Source organism: Diachasma alloeum, unplaced genomic scaffold (genome assembly GCF_001412515.2).
Source record: "Diachasma alloeum isolate Michigan unplaced genomic scaffold, Dall2.0 Dall_scaffold_01145, whole genome shotgun sequence".
Taxonomy (NCBI): domain Eukaryota; kingdom Metazoa; phylum Arthropoda; class Insecta; order Hymenoptera; family Braconidae; genus Diachasma; species Diachasma alloeum.
Genome location: NW_021681255.1, coordinates 98993 through 117046, shown reverse-complemented (window position 1 = coordinate 117046; position 18054 = coordinate 98993). Strand labels below are relative to the sequence as shown.

At 37.2% G+C, this 18054-nt stretch overlaps 1 protein-coding gene across 1 annotated transcript in view; it reads right to left on the bottom strand.

Moving 5' to 3' along the window:
• Positions 1–7061: 7061 nt before the first annotated feature.
• LOC107045968 (FAD-linked sulfhydryl oxidase ALR) overlaps positions 7062–18054 on the bottom strand; it is a 93663-nt gene continuing 82670 nt past the window's right edge. Inside the window, exon 2 of the mRNA XM_015268399.2 lies at positions 7062–9353. Within this exon, the coding sequence (XP_015123885.1) occupies positions 8943–9353 (411 nt within the window). The 3' untranslated portion in view covers positions 7062–8942. The remainder of the gene's footprint in view (positions 9354–18054) is intronic.

Below are 18054 nucleotides of genomic sequence, written 5' to 3'. Positions count from 1 at the left end.
CTACGGTGAGACCTACTGACCAGGAAGCTGAGCCAGAAGGTAACCATGATGATTAAATTACAATTCTTTATTTTAACTTTATTTTTATGAGGAAAGTGTTTTGTTTCTTCACCTTCAGATTATTTCGACAGGGAGTGATCATAAAGAAAAATTATAGAGATTCTAAATTTTAATCGTCAGAGCCAACAATTTGACAATTGAATTTGTTATAGTGGTAACCCCGATGATCAATGAACAGAGTCAGTGGATCAATACGAATTCTGAGCCGTGGGATTTGACACTCTCCTACTGGAAAGGATTAAGGGATGTTCGAGCCTCTGAGGCTCTTGACTACAATGGGATTATTACAGATTTTATGGAAAAGTGGCCTATACTGAAAGTCGCCAGGCGATATGAGCTCATTTTGACTGATTTTGCCAGACTCTCTGATGGTCCACAGTGTCAACTGACACCTGCACATTGGAATTTGTTCATGGAAGGAATCACGGCGATTCGTCCCATCAAAACTCGTGATGAGAGTGTAAAGAATTGGATTGAACTCGTAGATCACCCTGATTCTAATGAGAATAGTCATGCTGCCCTTCAGCTTCACCTACTTGCCCATCATCTTCCACCTGAGACGAAAGTATCAAAACACTGGAAGCCATCCATTCCTGACTGTCAAGACAGTATTCTGTTACAAGCCCAGGTATCTATGAATGAAATTCTGATGTTGAATGAAAAAAAAACTCTTTTGAATTACCGAAAAACGATACAGAAGATAGTAAATCCAGCTGAATTTTAAAACATTTTTGTGAACATTAAGTTGATCAATTGGATATTGAAATCATTCAAAGAACTTTATTGTTGAATAATCTCTTCAACAATGATTAAAAATTGTCTCGAATCATTCCAATATTTCATTCATCAATCCATAATATGTATCCAAGGAACAAAAAATCAAAAAGACTCAATTTTAGAAAGTGGAATAACTTCACTGCCATTGGCAGAATTTGCTACACAGAATTCCCTTCAATTTTTTCTCACAATCATGAATTTTCAATATAATTTCGCAATCAATCGAGTGGAGTAGGTTAAATTCGTTGAAGTTAGTCAAGTAACCATGGAAAGTATCTCAACGAGCTCTATGTAACATTCAAGTCCTTCATTGAGTTTTCTTGCTACTTCAATCAATGATGAGAAAATTATATATACTCCATTTGAGAATGCACAATGTATTTCTGTTACAGAGCGCGGCAACAATTGACAAAACCCTCAAGGACAGATTCATGGTTGCAGAAAAACGCAAACAATCTGTCAAGCCCTTAATCTTGGTTGTTGGCAGTACTATTGCAGCTGTTACTGATGTCTATGCTTGTCTGGGGGAGGTGAAGTATAAAGTGTCGACAGTCCTAGAGGCGTTGGATATCGTTTTCAAATCCTTCACTGTGCTGAACGTAAAGTTCCCCGTAGAAAATCAGCACATCTGGAATCTTATCAAAAAAGCTGTGTACAACCTCGAGGTGACCCAAGGTGGAATAGTCGCTGAAGTACTGACAGATCTAGCCCAACACAAACGTGTGGAGGAGGGGACATCTACACCATCTACACCTGAGGAGGGGACATCGACACCAGAAGTACACAACGGAGCAGGAAACTCAATGGAGACTGGTAATCAGTAATGTAACAATATTTTACCAGACATTTGATTTTTTTCTTCAATTTCCTTTTAGACTAAAAGATATGTATCATCTATCTCTGATCTTTAGTTAATGAGTATGTTGTATGAGTCCCTCATAAGATCGTTTTTTACTGCCGACTTTTTTTTATTTTACTTTCTCTGGTATCACAAGGGCTCTTTTGTTATCAGTAATAGAGCAGTCTTTTCTCCGACTCTCATTGAGGATAACTTTCTGATGAATCGAAGGAAAATGTCATTTAAGACACATTCTGCTTAATTTCGGTGGTGGTAGAGAACAAATGAAGATTAAGTTGATTTAATTGAAAAATTCAATTACGTTAGAGTTTATTGAAGAATTTTATATTTATTGAGTAAAACCAATGAGTCTTGAAAGTGTTTAATCTCAAAAGCAATTGCAATAAAAATGGCCATATTTTTTCCATGTCCCATTTGTTCTGAGAAATTGAGCAAACCAGACATGCTCACCCTGCACGTAAAGTGCGTCCATGGGTCAACTCACGGCAGATTTTATTGTCTGTATTCGGCGTGTCCCTCGTCTTTTAGCTCTATTTATAGTTATATCTCTCATGTACAAAAAATACATACATCGATCACAGAATCCATAAATATCGAGTCTTCCTCATCTTGTGATGAAACGAATCCAAGGAAAAAACAACGACTAGATGAAAACTATGAGACCCCTCAATTTCCTGATATCACCATTGATCCACAGATCACTGTGGAACCCATTTCACTATTAAATGGAGAATCAGTTTTAGGAAAATTCCAATCAAGTTTCCCGGGAGACCATCAAGTTCCTTTAAATTCACCCATGACTGTCGAGACGAACGTAGCCGGGTCGTCTTCAAGCGATCAAACTTCACTCAGTATTTTTTTACATGACTTAGAAAAAAAGCATACTCACGCTGCTGCCACTTTGGCATCGAAATTGTATGCTGACAACTCATTAAATTGAACAAAAACTCAGGAAATTTTAAATATCATCAACGAATATCAAGCAGATACAATTCAAACAATTCGTGAAACTCACCATCAATCTAACTGTTCTGACCCGGAACCGGGTTTTTGAGTCGGTAAGAGTGCCCGGCGCGTATCTGGGAGACCCGGGTTCGATTCCCGGCTGGGTGAAGCGGAAATTTTTTCTCTCTAAATTCTAATTCTCTTAGAATTTTTTTTTTTTTTTGAAAATGAATATGACACTCGATGTTCTCCAAAACTCCTTAACTAATTTCCGTACTGAGTACAAATCCTTCGAGTATTTAAAGAATAATGGTTATCTTATCTAGCCCGAAACAATTGTAATCGAGTCATTATCATCTCCTCAAGCAGTAGAAGTAACCCCCGCAGTGGTGAAAAAATCCACAATTGAATTTATTTCTATGAAATCAGTGTTGAAGAAATTTTCAGAGATTCCCAAAGTCTATTACTCGATTATGAGACTGATGAATCAAACCGACACCCCCGATGATGTAACTTCGTCAATGCTGCAGGGCGATGTGTGGAAACAAATAAAAATTAAGTTCGGAGACAGAAATGTCATCCCATGAATCTCTTTTCCGACGCGAATGAGTCGAATAATCCATTGGGAAGTCACCGCGGACTGAAGAAGCTGAACGGAGTTTATTATTCCATAAGTTGTCTGCCGCCCGAGTTCGCGAGTCAATTAGAAAATTTATTCTTAGCACAGATACACCGGAAAAAGATTATGAATATTTCGGAAATAAAGTTATGTTTGCTTGTTTGATAAAAGAGTTAGATGATTTGGCAAGAGATGGGATCGTTGTTAAGATTGATGGTCAAAAGGAGACAGTTCACTTCGCGGTAGCCAGGATCTTGGGGGATAATTTAGGACTCCATGCACTCCTAGGGTTTCAGAAGAGTTTTAGTGCAACTTATTTCTGCAGAATTTGTGAAGCCACAAAGACAATGACCGAAACACAAGTTACTGCGAAGAAAACGTTGCGGCGTACGAAGCAAAAATATCAAAAAGACGTTTCGGGCCTTACTCGTGGTGTTAAAGAAGAGTGCGTTTTCAATTCCGTGATAGGTCATATTTGTGATGTACCAACGGTTGATCCTACTCATGATATCAATGAAAGGAGTGCCCGATATGAAATCGGGCAGATTCTGTATTATTTTATTGTTGTGGAGAAATTGTTCACTGTCAAACAGTTGCATAACCGATTATCGGGAATAAACGTAGGTCTCCAACCAAGAACCAACCTTCCTCCTCGCTTTTCTAGAAAACAAGTACGAGGTAAAATAATTAAGATTACAGCATCCGAGGTGGCCTTCCTCATTTTACATCTAGGTGTACTTGTAGGGGATTTAGTACCCGAGAGTCACAAAGTATGGAGGTTGTATAAAATGTTGAGGCAAATTTATTGTTCAGTTGTGACCCCAAGTTTCACTGAAAAATCCTCCAAGTCCTTGAAAAATCTCATAACTAGACATCACAAACTCTCTACATTGAATTATTTGGGAAATTAAAACCGAAACACCACTTTTTGTTGCATTACGTTTTAGCTATGAAGAAATTAGGTCCGTTACGTTACGTCACGACAATCAGTTATGAAGGTAAACATAAGGAGTTCAAACACACAGCTAACATCGTAACTTCTCGTATAAACCCAGCCCATACACTTGCTCAAAAACATCAGCTTCAATTAGCATATCGATTTTATTTGAATAAACCAATGGAAAACCTGAGAACATTTGGTAAACAATACAACCACTGTTTGATACTTCTGGAGAATGTCGAATTGTTCAGAGATGCTCTGCCTGAGGAAATAGTAGATGAGATTCAGTTGTTATCATGGATTAAGTACAATGGTACATTGTACAAAGAGGACATAGCAGCATGCATAGGATCCAATAACTCGCTTCCATCTTTCGGGAAGATAAAATATATCTTTGAATCCGATGATAAGATTTATTTTGTACTTCGTGGGTTGAAAACTGTCAAAATGATTAAACACATTCAAGCATATGAAGTAAAATTGACTGATGATTTTCACGTGATAACGAAAACAGATTTCACTAGTCATATTGCTCACGATATTTTCGTTCTATCCTGTGGAACATCTGTTATTTCGTCCATTTGATTATTGCATACTTATGTAAAACGTTTTCCAAAAAAGTACTGTCTATTAATATGATATGAATAATCATAAGTTTCATAAATAATCTTAGTTCTTCATAGAATGATCTCAAGGAGAGTCAAATGAGAAAAAATTTCACATTTCAGAAACGAAAAAACAAGTAACCGAATTTGTGAAATTCAATACTAAATTGTCGGTTACACCATGTAGTTGTAAGCCTCCTTTCTTTTATATCTCTTTGTATTGCCATTATTCGATAAAAAGGAATCGATAAGTTACAAAATCATAAGAATTTAAAGTATGTAAAATGAAACTGTTTCATGAATAAAATTAATAAAAAAAACTATTTCATTGTATTCCATTTCCATTCATTATGAATCGATATAAGATAAATTGAATCATCGTTTGTATCCCTACAGGTATGTAATCTATTCAACTAATAGAATGTGTTATTAGCTTAAGGCGGATAATTTTTAGAGCAGAGTGTGCAGAGGAATTGAATGAATTGATCGAGTATTTAGATTCAAAAGTGCAGTACCGTCATCACAGCACACTAAAGATATTCAACGAAAAAAAAAATTCTTCATCTATTAGATTAATGGTTTGGTATAATTCGGAATAGCTTTTATCAAGGAGATGAAAATTTTCCCGCACTCATATCGAGTTTCAAAGCTATTTGCAATATTTTCAGACGATTATTTTAACGATTGAAGTTCTCATAGTTTCTTTTCATCAAAAAACTCACATTCAATTATCAAACAGATAGGGCATAAGAGCAATCGAATTCTATTTGGAATCTAATGTATAACAAATTGGGTTCAGTGTGCTAAGAGTCGATTCAAATGGGAATTGCATGAATCATTATACAATCTCGATGGAACCCGGTCTATATCGGATGTGACCGAGAACGGGGAGCTTCGCATCCATCTTTTATTAATTTTATAAGAGAAATATTGAAGATTAGTTGGCACTAATCCTTTATGTTTTTGAATATTATTGAAAATTTTTCCCTCTCATCCAATTAGTCATTAGTTTCCACTACTTTCATATTCAACATAAAAATTCCCAACAATAGATTTCACTCGAGATTGCATTGATGCAAAAATCATTTCGATTACAGCATGGATCTCTTTCATCATTCAACAGGAGTGATAGTTATTTGCAAGAACAATGCTAATCCATGTAATGATTCATCTACTTCGATGATATGAATATCACTTCACCCGGATCGAGAAATCGTTGACGATGAAAAAAAAAGTTTTTGAATGGATTTTATTTATTTTTAATTCAAAACTTCAGCGTCAAATCGATATCTTTGTGTTGCAATGCATTTTTTTTCGCGACTATTCAAGCCGATCAGTTACTCCGATCAATCGCATAATTTCTATCTGGTAGAAATTTTTCCTCTCAGTGTACTGGGTTCTAATGTTGAAAAATGATCAATGAGATGGTCAATGAGTTAATGATCTTAGTGTTCATTCACTCACTGTATCTTTGATAAGCTTCTTCGTGCCTGGATGTTTCAGCATTCTGGGCTGATGCTGCTGGAATGTGTCGGACTGGAAGAGGACTCATCGACCGTGGGCTTACTCCATGAATGAGTGGTTGATGATTCCTATTGCACTTGTGACACTTCTTGTCTGACGTGCACTTTGCCTTGTTGTGTGGTGCCAAGCAGTTAAAATACAATCCCTTGGCAACCACAACATCATTCCTCTTCAGTGGTGTGAGATCGATGAAGTTCTGACAGGATGCGATGAAATGCTTTTCTTGGCAAGAGACACGGCAATTCTTATCATCTTGTGGTTGAATTGCTGTCGTGTAAGAGTTCTTCTTCTTTGATGATGATGGTTTCTTAGTGGCTGTGTTGATGTCCTTCGTTGTTGAGTGAAACTTTGCACCTGCGTTGAGTCCTCTGCCACAGGTCTCGATGAATGCCACGAACTCCTTAAGACTAGGGAAGTCCTTTGAGTCTCCTAGTTTCAGTTCCCATTGCCTGAGTGTGTCTGCATCCAGTAATATCCAATTAATCCCATCACATCTTGTAGGTGGTTTAGAGTCTCCAAAGCTGCTGCCCAATTGGCGCTAAGGTTCTCTGCTGTTGCATGAGGGAGACATTCGACCAGGTTGGTATGAATGATGAAGTTATTGATAAGTTACCGACTGTTGAGGTACTGTTAATGGTCGATAAATTATCGACTACCATAAGTTCGAGGTAAGATAATTAAGGGTGGATGTGGGAGGTGTGGGTTGATAGGCTGGAAATGAAAATTTTACACTGATTATAAAAAGTCACAATTTATTCGTGAGATCAAACCCCACCGTTAAGTTATTAAATACACCCTTTGGCAAATGATTTCACTGTTGATAGGCATTTTTCACTGATAATTATATTCGATAATTGTCTTGTTGATTCGCTGAATTTAATTTAATTTTGACAAAAAATAGTGATGGACTGAACAAAGAAATAGAAATTAATATGCTTTGAATGCTATTGTCTCTACTATGCCATGCCTGATATACTACTGGCTCTTTCCTCGGTTGACCCGAAGGGTCACGGAGATTTTCGGAGTTAGTCGACCGGAAATTGCTGGAGACTTAGCTTCGTTTCAAACAAACCTTTTTGTAGCTCTCAATTCGCTCAAAATCGACTTAAACCGTTTGATCGCTTCGCTACAGAGTTATATTCTATTATATATGTATATATCAGAAAAAAGTTTTAAACTCAAATCGCTGGGTTGGTAAGTGGACGCGCTGCCACTCGGCTAAAGTGTTATTTCGAAAACTATACGTTACAAACTTATACATATGTTATGCCCGAATCTGTTAGACAAACTTTTTCGTTTATTTTTGGGCATTTGCCCCTAGGTCTATCATGGGGACACCACTACTGACACCCTTCAAATACATGAAGACTGGATGCTGTCAGTGTCCGACATCATCCGACTTCTTTTTGTCAGTTTTTCACACAAGAAATCCAAAATATAGAAATTGTATCTATAGAATTCATCAGTTCAAGTCCGATATAAAAGTATAGGTGTCTCTTACAGTTCATACTAATTATAACATCACACAGTCGATTACTCTTATCACAAATTTTAGTAATATCACCGCAATATTTTTTTTTGTTATACTCAACAACTCAACTGGAGTATATTCATATTCCTTCAAGATCTGATATGAGCTACGATACGTTACAGATTTCCAATGATTTCGAAAGGTTTCTACTCTCGATTTAAGGATTTTTACACATATTCATATTACTTCAAGGTCTCATATGAGCTACGATACGTTACTGACTTCCAATAATTTTGGAAGTTTTCTGCTCTCGATTTAAGGATATTTACACCCACAACGAGCAAATCTCGTTAAAGCAAGTTTAAAAAAAAAAAAAAGGTAAATAATACGGAAATATATATTTCATCGCACTGTCCGTGAAACGATATTTTATGGGCACGTCGTGTTTAATAATCTTGTAAACTGTCGAGAATCATCCTGGTTCCCCTCCTACCTAGTTCAAAATTTTATCCAACAATATCTTGTAATATCAAAATATGCGTAACGCTATATCAACGGTTTAGTAAAAACTAGTGACCTCCATTAGATTCGTCACTAGGTCGAAGAAAATGTTCTGACTTATGTGATTGCAATCCTCAGTTTCGCCTCGGTTTGCACCCCTCACACTGATCCAAAATAGTATTTTTCCGGCCTTGCGACGAAAAGAAATGCATTTCTCCAGTACGGGTGGTCATGAATCGTATTCACGTTCCATAATACGCTGACTCATTTCATAATATGATAGAATGATCATATTATGAAACATCGAGATAAAATGACGTACGATTGGATAATGACAGTATCTATTTCATACCGTTACAGTTCAATCCCTCACGTAGTTGACGAATAAACAGCGTTAAAATGGTCAAATACCAGTGAAAAATGTAGTTTCTGAACATTTTGAACATCGTTCGATGTACACTTCACACCGTTTTCATGAACTTTAACACCAAACTTCATACAAAGAAATCATTTGTTGAGAAAGCTCATTTATTTTATTTTCTTCAAATGAAATCTATTTACAATGGAAATAATTTGGATATCAAGGAACAATATAATTATCCAAATATTTTGCAGCTATATTCCACATGATTCAAGGAATTTTAATTGCATGAACCGTCTAGCCAACCATCTTTCCACCTCTGATTGACAAGTTTGCAATCAAAAATCGGTTTGCCCACTTTCTTGTTCACCTCGTTGTGGATCGTGCAGAGCCATTGGCTCAGGTCAATCTGAGAGGTGGTTTCAGGTGGTCTTATCTCTAATTGTTTTCTTAAATCCTCTGCACATGTGCTGCAAGGGTAAAATTTTGAGAAGACATCGAAGAATATTCTCATGTCATTGCTTTGTTCTTGGGTCGGCTTTTCCGGAAAGTAGGCTGCCATCGTATGCAGGAAGGACCACGTGACTGTTCCCAACTCATCTTTGTCGAGTGGACAACTCCGCTGCTTACGTTCTGTCGCTGCCACGGCTGCGTTGTTGTCCACTGTTTCTTTCCGATCATTTTCATCTTGCTGAAATGCATAATAAATATGAGGATTCTTCATAGCCAGATATAGTATATTACGCAACAAGTGCGTAATGGGTTTTTTGGCTCGTGGGAAGTTGTAAAACGAGCCGAAGGCGAGTTTTACAATCCCACGAGTCAAAAAACACCATAACGCACGAGTTTCGTATACTATTTTATGTCATAGGGCCCAGAATCCGCGATTCTACCGAGCGAAGCGAGGTTAGAATCGCGTGATTCTGGGCACCTATGACATAAATGATATTACTCAATTTCATTCCGTAAATCAGACAGAATGTTCAAGAAAAAATCAGTTTTCCGCTCAGATCATGATTTTATGTAATACGTTTTAGACATTTTTCCGATGTCTATTTAGCATCTAAGTCATATCACCAGTTCCATGCCCTATAGTAGTTTCATTCGATATGCTCCAATATTTCAAGTGTAATAAGAAAGCCCAAGCATGACACTGAAGCCAATCACGATATCTAGCTCCGGTGGCCAGCAAATTTCGACCCGAGTGAAATTGACTGCAAATAGATGATTTTGAGACCAGACCTGTCATGCAAGATCAGGATTGTGTCATTTACTGGAAATTGAGCTCTCCTATGGCACATATCAGAATAATGGTAAAAGCAAACTGGTGTGCGACCCGATATTATAGAAGATATAGGTTTCAATAGCTGAACGAACAAGACAGTCGAATACGTCTATGCGGACGGTATAGAAAAATCTATGGCGTTTTATCTACTACGCAGGGAAAGATAATTAAAGAATTATTGGGAGTATTATATTAAACTATATTTCTGATTAGGTATAGTACTGGAGACGTAGAAAAGCGATGTCACGTCAAATTAGCAGTCGAAAAAAATCGATGTCTCTAACTATGTTCGTAATTTTTCATGGATTCTATATCATGAGATAAGGTTTCAGTTAAAATTTCAGTCCGAAATGAAATTTTTTTCTACCAGTTATGATTTTTTTATTTTGCGTTTTTTTTCACCCGTAAAAAAACGTTATTATTTACTTTGATAGCTGTGGGAGGTTTATGCATTCCAAAATATGGTTTTGAGCGACTCATAGCATACTGAAAATCCTTCAAAATGAGCCCAAACAAGTCTATTCGATCCGTAATCTAATGCAAGTCCCAAATGTTATTTCACTCAAAGTCGGAATTTGGTCAATTCCAGCAGTGATATAAGTGTCGAGAAATGTTCTAATAATTACAACTCCATTGAGCCCAAATCTGCCAATTCATATCAAGAAATCTAACCAGTGTCAATTTGAAAGAGGTCAAATTGATTTTTCCTTATAAAACAAAATCTTGTTTTGAAACCTCAAATAATCAATTGATAATTAACAATCATATATAATCATGTGTCAAAATTCATATATGTGTAAATTTATACACCCGAAATCATTTCAAAAAATTAATAATCAATTTTGCTGGATGGTTCTCGATACAGTTTCTGACATTACCATTGTCACCCCTCGACTTTTTTCTAATAATTGGGATTCATTGAAAACTCCTCATAAAAATTATTCCATTTTTACAACTAATGGTTCGAATTTGGATCATATGGGTGGTGAAAAGATTCTCCAATTTTCAATACCTAATTAATTGATACTTCCTTCACAAATATTAAAATTGATTGTATTTGTTTCGACGAGAATTAAAAATTCGAGAAAGAGCTGGGATTTGGGGAAAGGGTAAAGAAGTGCACAAAAAAAATGAGCACTGTACGCATGGGTGATATTACAATAAAAACGGTATATTTTCAGTCAAAACAATTCAGCCAAGCAGTAAAAAAAAATTGCATCCTAATCACCAATCACTAATCGTCAATAATTATTCTGAGATTGGTTGGACATTTTTCACAGGGGAGAATAATTAATGATTTAATCGTATAAATAGAACACACGTTGTGCATTTCTCGTTATGCGATTAGAGAAGACGAGAGATTTGACAAATGTCGCGACAGGTGTCCTCTATGCAAATTACACGGTTCTACAACATATGGGCTCATTCGTTCTCAAGGATGGAACCAACTTTATCTGATAGATTTTTCTGCGCCGATTTTAAATGCTCTTTTCAAAAATTTTCCTAACAGGTGCAATTTTTGATAAAAAAAAATGTTAAATTGTCTAAAAACTGCCAAAACGAACATTTGGAGAAATTCATTAAAAAATGAGTTCGGACGTAATTTAAGACAGAAAAAATCACAATTAAACGAAAATTGGATCTGTTCAATGAATGTGACTTCATCTTATTTGATTGAATGAAACCCACTAAATAAAATTCTGAAAAAGGTGAATTTTCATCATTTTTTTGGAAAATTAAACTACCGGAAGTTGGCTGTGAGTATCCTCACCCACGCCAACTTCAAATCAATCTACCCACGTGTCTTAACCTCCCCTAGATTTTAATTATAATTTGAAAATCTCGTTTCTCGGAAAGGAATTGTTAATTGCCCTGCATTTTTAAATTAAATCCCATGGACGTGGAAGAATCGAGACGATTCGTTGCCCTCGTGGACGCTGAGCCTAATCTATGGAGAAACGGAATCTCGAGGTATAGCAATGCTAATAAATTAATTTGGCGCAGAATTGGTGAGCAGTTGAATCCTCCGAGCTTAGGTATTATCTTGTTGAGTGTAATATGAGGGTCAATCTTAGAAAGTCAATCAAATTAATGATATGTCCTGCCCCGGCAGGGTATTTGACCTTCTACAGGTTCCTCGAATTGCGAGATCGCCAACGCGAAGAACGACGAATGAATCTCAACGCAGGATTCATCCTTGAGAATGAGTTGATGTTTTTCGATGATGAAACCTGCTCATTCACATCTTCCCTAGCTTCCCTCCCCCCGCATCAAGCCCTCCATCAAACCCTTCAACAAGTCTCCTGCCAAGTCCAGAGCCGATTTCCCCTCCAAATCCTCCAAACCTTGATGAAGTGGTCGTGGTTGAGCCAGAGCAAGACGAAAAAATTTGAGTTCTAATTGAATTGTAATTTTCCTAATTGTTTCGTTTCGATAAGAAATTATTTCATTTGGAAGTTGTTTTTTTATTATTGAAATAATTTAAACAATAAGGAAACAAATCAAGCGTTTTTATGTACATTTCTCTAATTTCTTCAATCACTTTTAATAGAAAATGTCTTCTTACCGTTTAGAAACAAAATCATAATAAGATAAACGAAATATTCACAGATATTTACAAGGTATTCATGAACATTTCCAAAATTTATAAATATCTACAAAATGTATATTTAAAAAATTTACAAATATTCACAAAATATTCACACTTGAAAGTCTCACTTAAAAACTTAGATTTTTTCGAGAGGCTTTCCCCTTGTGAGGAGCATCACTCGAATCAAATAAACCCCCAAAGTAATCCGAAAGCTGGGGAAAATGAGTTGAACAAGAATTCCAGTTTTTAAAGACAAGATTCCGGGCTTCCTCAGCACGTCTTGGGTCTTTTCTCGTTCTGGGCATTCTGAAATGAGAACCTTGGACATTTTCTTTTGTGGGTGGCATCATCGTCACTCATCAAAGTCCAACAATAGTCGGAGAGCATGTGCAGATCTGATTTTCCCTTGTATCGTTTTTCCATCCTGGCGATGTCCTGATGGAATCGTTCATCATGTTCTTCGCTAGTGCTGACTAAATCTTCAGGGAAAAAATCTAGATGAGAGTCCATCAAGTGGATTTTGAGTGACATGTTAACGCCCATCTCCTTGAAATTAGCAAGCATGTCTTTCACGAGTTCCTTATAGTTAGGAGACCTTCTTCAGGGAAAACCAGGTTTTTTCTTCAACATCATTGAGCGTTTCAATGAAGTCGGTATCATGTTTAATCAGCTTCCGGATCTGGGGACCGAAAACGCCTTCTTTAATCTTCGCCATACTCAGCCCTGGGAAGAATTCTTTCAAATAAGCAAAAGCCTTTCCATCCTTCTGCAGGTTCTTGATAAAATTCTTCACCAGTCCCAGGGTGGACTAGTGGATCAGTTAGAACATTTCTTTTTCCAGGTGTGAGGCTGTCACGAATCGGCCATTCTTTGCGGGTGTAATGAGCAGCGCGATCTCGACTATACCATTCACACAAGAACCAGCTGTATTTCCTGAATCCCAGCTGTAGGCCGAGAAGAAGATTTATCATCTTAAGATCACCGCCAATTAGCCATTGGTAACAATCGTATCCAATTTTCTCGAGCACATCCTTAATCGTATCGTGCTTCCAATGTACATACATACTTCAGATAATTGTTTCCAATATACAACAAGACGGCTTTCAGACTGCTAGTTGAAGCATCCATGAATAAACGCCATTCATCTGGCTGATGCTTGATGCCCATGCGCTCCATAAGCCCATCGATGTTAGAAGCATAAGTAATACTTGCATCTTCAGTGAAAAATTGACGAAAATCGTGATCTCTAGATCGAAAACTGGAGCCATGGACTCCGGGAAGCAGGAGCTTACGCTCATTCAATCTAGATGCTAGCAATTCTGCTCCAAATTTACTTAGATCGAGATCTCTTACCAAGTCATTCAGTGCACCTTGGGTGAACAGATTGGGATCGATGGGTTTGGGAAATTTGGTATCATTTTGGTAATCAGGGTCAAACTCTCCAAAATCTTCAGGTTCAGTATCAGGCTCCCCAGTCATGTGTTTCGGTCTTGAATGTTCTAGCAATACATCACGTTTTTTTATAGATCCAAAGGATGGAAAATCCATTGAAGTCATTGTGGGATACTTCAACTTATCTTTATTTTCAGTAGAAAAGCCTCTCACGTCCATTAAACAAAAAAAGCAATCATTAGAATGATTGGTAGACCTCTCTCCATATTGCTGGAACATTGAAGAGCATTTTGAATGTGCCTCCCTTTCCAGGTTGCAGATATCGTTGGCAGTTATTGTAAATCGTGTGAGGGACCCATGATTTTTCCAGATTCTTCATAGGTTGTTGGAAGCACTTAGAGAATTGTGTTTTTATTGATATAGTGATAGTTCTCCTTTGCTTTCGAGGTATGTATTGAGCACAAACGTAGCAAAAGATGTTCGGAGAATTTTTACACTCACGGGGCATGATTTCCCAACGGAAAAAGATGATTTCAACAGAAATCTTCTAAATCTTCTTGTCAATGGCAGTTTCAGTTTACTCATTCGTTTGTCAATAAAAAGAGAAAACAACAGTCAAAGAAACTGACTTTCAAGTGGAAATATTTCGTGAATATTTGTAAATTTTGTAAATGTTCATGAATAGCTTGTAAATATCTGTGAATATTTCATTTCTCTTATTATGAGTTTGGTTCTAAACTCTAAGAACACATTTTCTTATAAAAGTGATTGATTGAAGAAATTAGAGAAATGTACATAAAAACGCTTGATTTATTCCTTTATTGTATTTAAATGATTTCAATAATGAAACAAAAAACTTCCAAATATAATAGATTCATTTCGAAACGAAACAATTAGGAAAATTTCAAGATCAAATTTTTTCGTCTTGCTCTGGCTCAACAACGACCACTTCATCAAGGTTTGAAGGGCTTGGAGGGGGACTCGGCTCTAGACTTGGCAGGGGACTTGGTGAAGGGTTTGATGGAGAGCTTGATGCGGGGGGGGGGAAGCTAGGAAAGATGTGAAGGAGCAGGTTTCATCATCTTCATCGAAAAACATCAACTCATTCTCAAGGATGAATCCTGCGTTGGGATTCATGCGTCGTTCTTCGCGTTGGCGATCTCGCAATTCGAGGAACCTGCAGAAGGTCAAATATCCTGTCGGGGCAGGACATATCATTAATTTGATTGACTTTCTAAGATTAACCGTCATATTACACTCAATAAGATAATACTTGAGCTCGGAGGATTCAACTGCTCACCAATTCTGCGCCAAATTAATTTATTAGCATTGCTGTACCTCGAGATTCCGTTTTTCCGTAGATCAGGCTCAGCGTCCACGAGGGCAATGAATCGTCTCAATTCTTCTACGTCCATGGGATTTAATTAAAAAATGCAGGGCAATTAACAATTCCTTTCCGAAAAACGAAATTTTCAAATTATAATTAAAATCTAGGGGAGTTTAACACACGTGAGTAGATGGATTTGAAATTGGCGTGGGTGAGGATACTCACAGCCATTTCCGGTAATTTAATTTTCCAAAAAAATGATGAAATTTCACCTTTTTCAGAATTTTTTTTAGTGGGTTTCATTCACTCAAATAAGACGAAGCTACCTTCATTGAAAAGATCCAATTTTCGTTTAATTGTGATTTTTTTCTGTATTAAGTTACGTCCGAACTAATCTTTTAATGAATTTTTCCGTGTTCGTTTTGGCCGTATTTAGACACTTTAACATTTTTTTTCTCAAAAACTGCACCTGTTAGGAAAATTTTTGAAAACAGCATTTAGAATCAGCGCAAAAAAATCTATCAAATAAATTTGGTTCCATCCTTGAGAACGAATGAGCGAACGAACGAGCGAATGAACGAATTTTGTAGAACCGTGTTATTAGAGGTATGACTCAATTCTCGGCCTTTTTTCGACAATTTTGACATTTATTGATAAAAAAATGAATATAAATCTAATCTTGAAAATAATCGCCGTCACTGTGCACGCATTTTTCCCATCTATTTATTGTCGGATTCCCGCTTGGAAAAAAGATGGTGGTTCTGAGTGGATGAAATCATCAATGCTCTGCCGGACTTCTTCAGGAGATTGAAACTGGGTATCCACCAGGCGATATTGTAACGCCCAAAAAAGGTGATAGTCAGAAGGCGCAAGGTCTGGAGAATACGCCGCATGTGGAAGAATTTCCTAGTCCAACGTGGAGATAACTTTCAGAGTTTCTTTTGCTGTGTGTGGCCACGCGTTGTCCTGCAGCAAAATCACATGCCCCGTACCAATACCAGTAAAAGGTCTCTTTTCCTCAATAGTATCACTCAATTGCACCAGTTGGTCCTGATAACGCTTAGCAGTGACGGTTTCCCCCTGTTCGAGTATCTCATAATAGATTACAACTTTGGAATCCCATCGAATACACAACAACAATTTTCTCCCGTAAATGTTGCGTTTCGCAGTACTCGTTGACGGCTCCCCCGGATAAACCCACGACTTTCGCCTCTTAAGACTGCAATTTCAGAACGTCGACTTTTGTTTTCTGAGGTAAGATGATGGGCCACCCAACGACGTTCCTTCTGTGTATCCTCCCAATACTTTTTAAACGCCTCGAAATAGCTGATTGAGTTACTCCGAGAGCATCAGCAAGGTCCTGTTGTGTTTGACACGGATTTTCATTGAGTAGGTTATTCAACTCCTCGTCCTCAACTTTTTTTGGTTGCCCAGGACGTTCTTCATCCTGGAAATCAAAATTACCATCCAGAAATTTTTTGAACCACTTTTTACATGTGCTATAAGATACAGCACTCTCTTCCAAGGCCGAACAAATTATTTCTTGTGCTTCTGCAGCAGTTTTTCCGAGTTGGAAGGTGGAAAGAAGGGAGTGCCTGAAGTGCTGCTTGTCGAACAACATTTTTATTTACTATGATTTTCAGGTTGTCTTAATCGGACCACAATCGGACTTGAGTGGTTTGATAGTTCACAGATGGAGCTTCAAAATGCCCTTTATTGCGGGAATTTTTTAAAATTCAAATAGGTGTCCTAATCAATTTATTCTAGGGGTCGAGAATTAAGTCATACACCTAATATTTGAACAATGCATGCAAACGGAGGGATAGGGGTTGCTCAGATAGCTTCTGCGACTCACTCCATTTGTTGGGTAAAAATTACAACCGTCCGCATTCATGCGTCCCCGCTCCAATGCCTCGTAGAATTCTAATTTTCGATTTTTGTTTCAATTCATCAATTACATTTTTTATTGAAATATCGCATGCATACGAATGAATGGGGATTGCTCAGATAGAATCTGCAAACCTCACATCGTCTACAAGGGACTTGGCGTATAATTTAAAAGTTCAGCAGTCATCGGGGCCACGTGCGTCCGAAAATATATGTTCCGAAGTTTCTTGGCTCAGATTTACTCCCCAAAGAATAATTAAAAATCGCTCAGCAAGGGCTTGGTGCATTATTTAAATATCCAGTGGTCATGGAGACCACGCAATCTAAAGCCATGCACATCTGATTACCGGAACATGATTATTGCCAGAGGAAATTTATACCCTGAGTTATGTTGTAATCTAGTGTGGCGAACTCGGTGCATCCTCGTCGATGCCCAAGACCTATGGATAATGTTCTAAAGGTTTTTTTTATCTAAAAATTATACTTATATTTTTATCCATTCAATTCAAATTTATGTTTAAAATTGTTTTAGTGCATTGCCGTTAGATGGCACACTTTCATTTTGTCATTTGACAATTTTTCCCAATGTCAAGTCTCCTACCCATTCCCCTAAAATAGAAAGAAAAGGTTTCGTAAACTATAGAAACATCCTTATGCCATTACAACGCCATCTATTAACTTTTTTTTTCATATCGGCATTTGTCGTTTTTCATACTTATCCTCTCTCCCTTGTTTTTCATCGTAATGATCATAATTGATGATGAATGCACTCTTCGTTTCTTTTTTTTTTTCACCAGCGACTTCACTCGATAGATGCTAACTTTTTTTGTTTCATGAACTAAAATTGCTTCCGAACTTCCTCCTTTCAACTATTCTTCAACAATAATGCCGATTTTCTTACGCCAAGTACC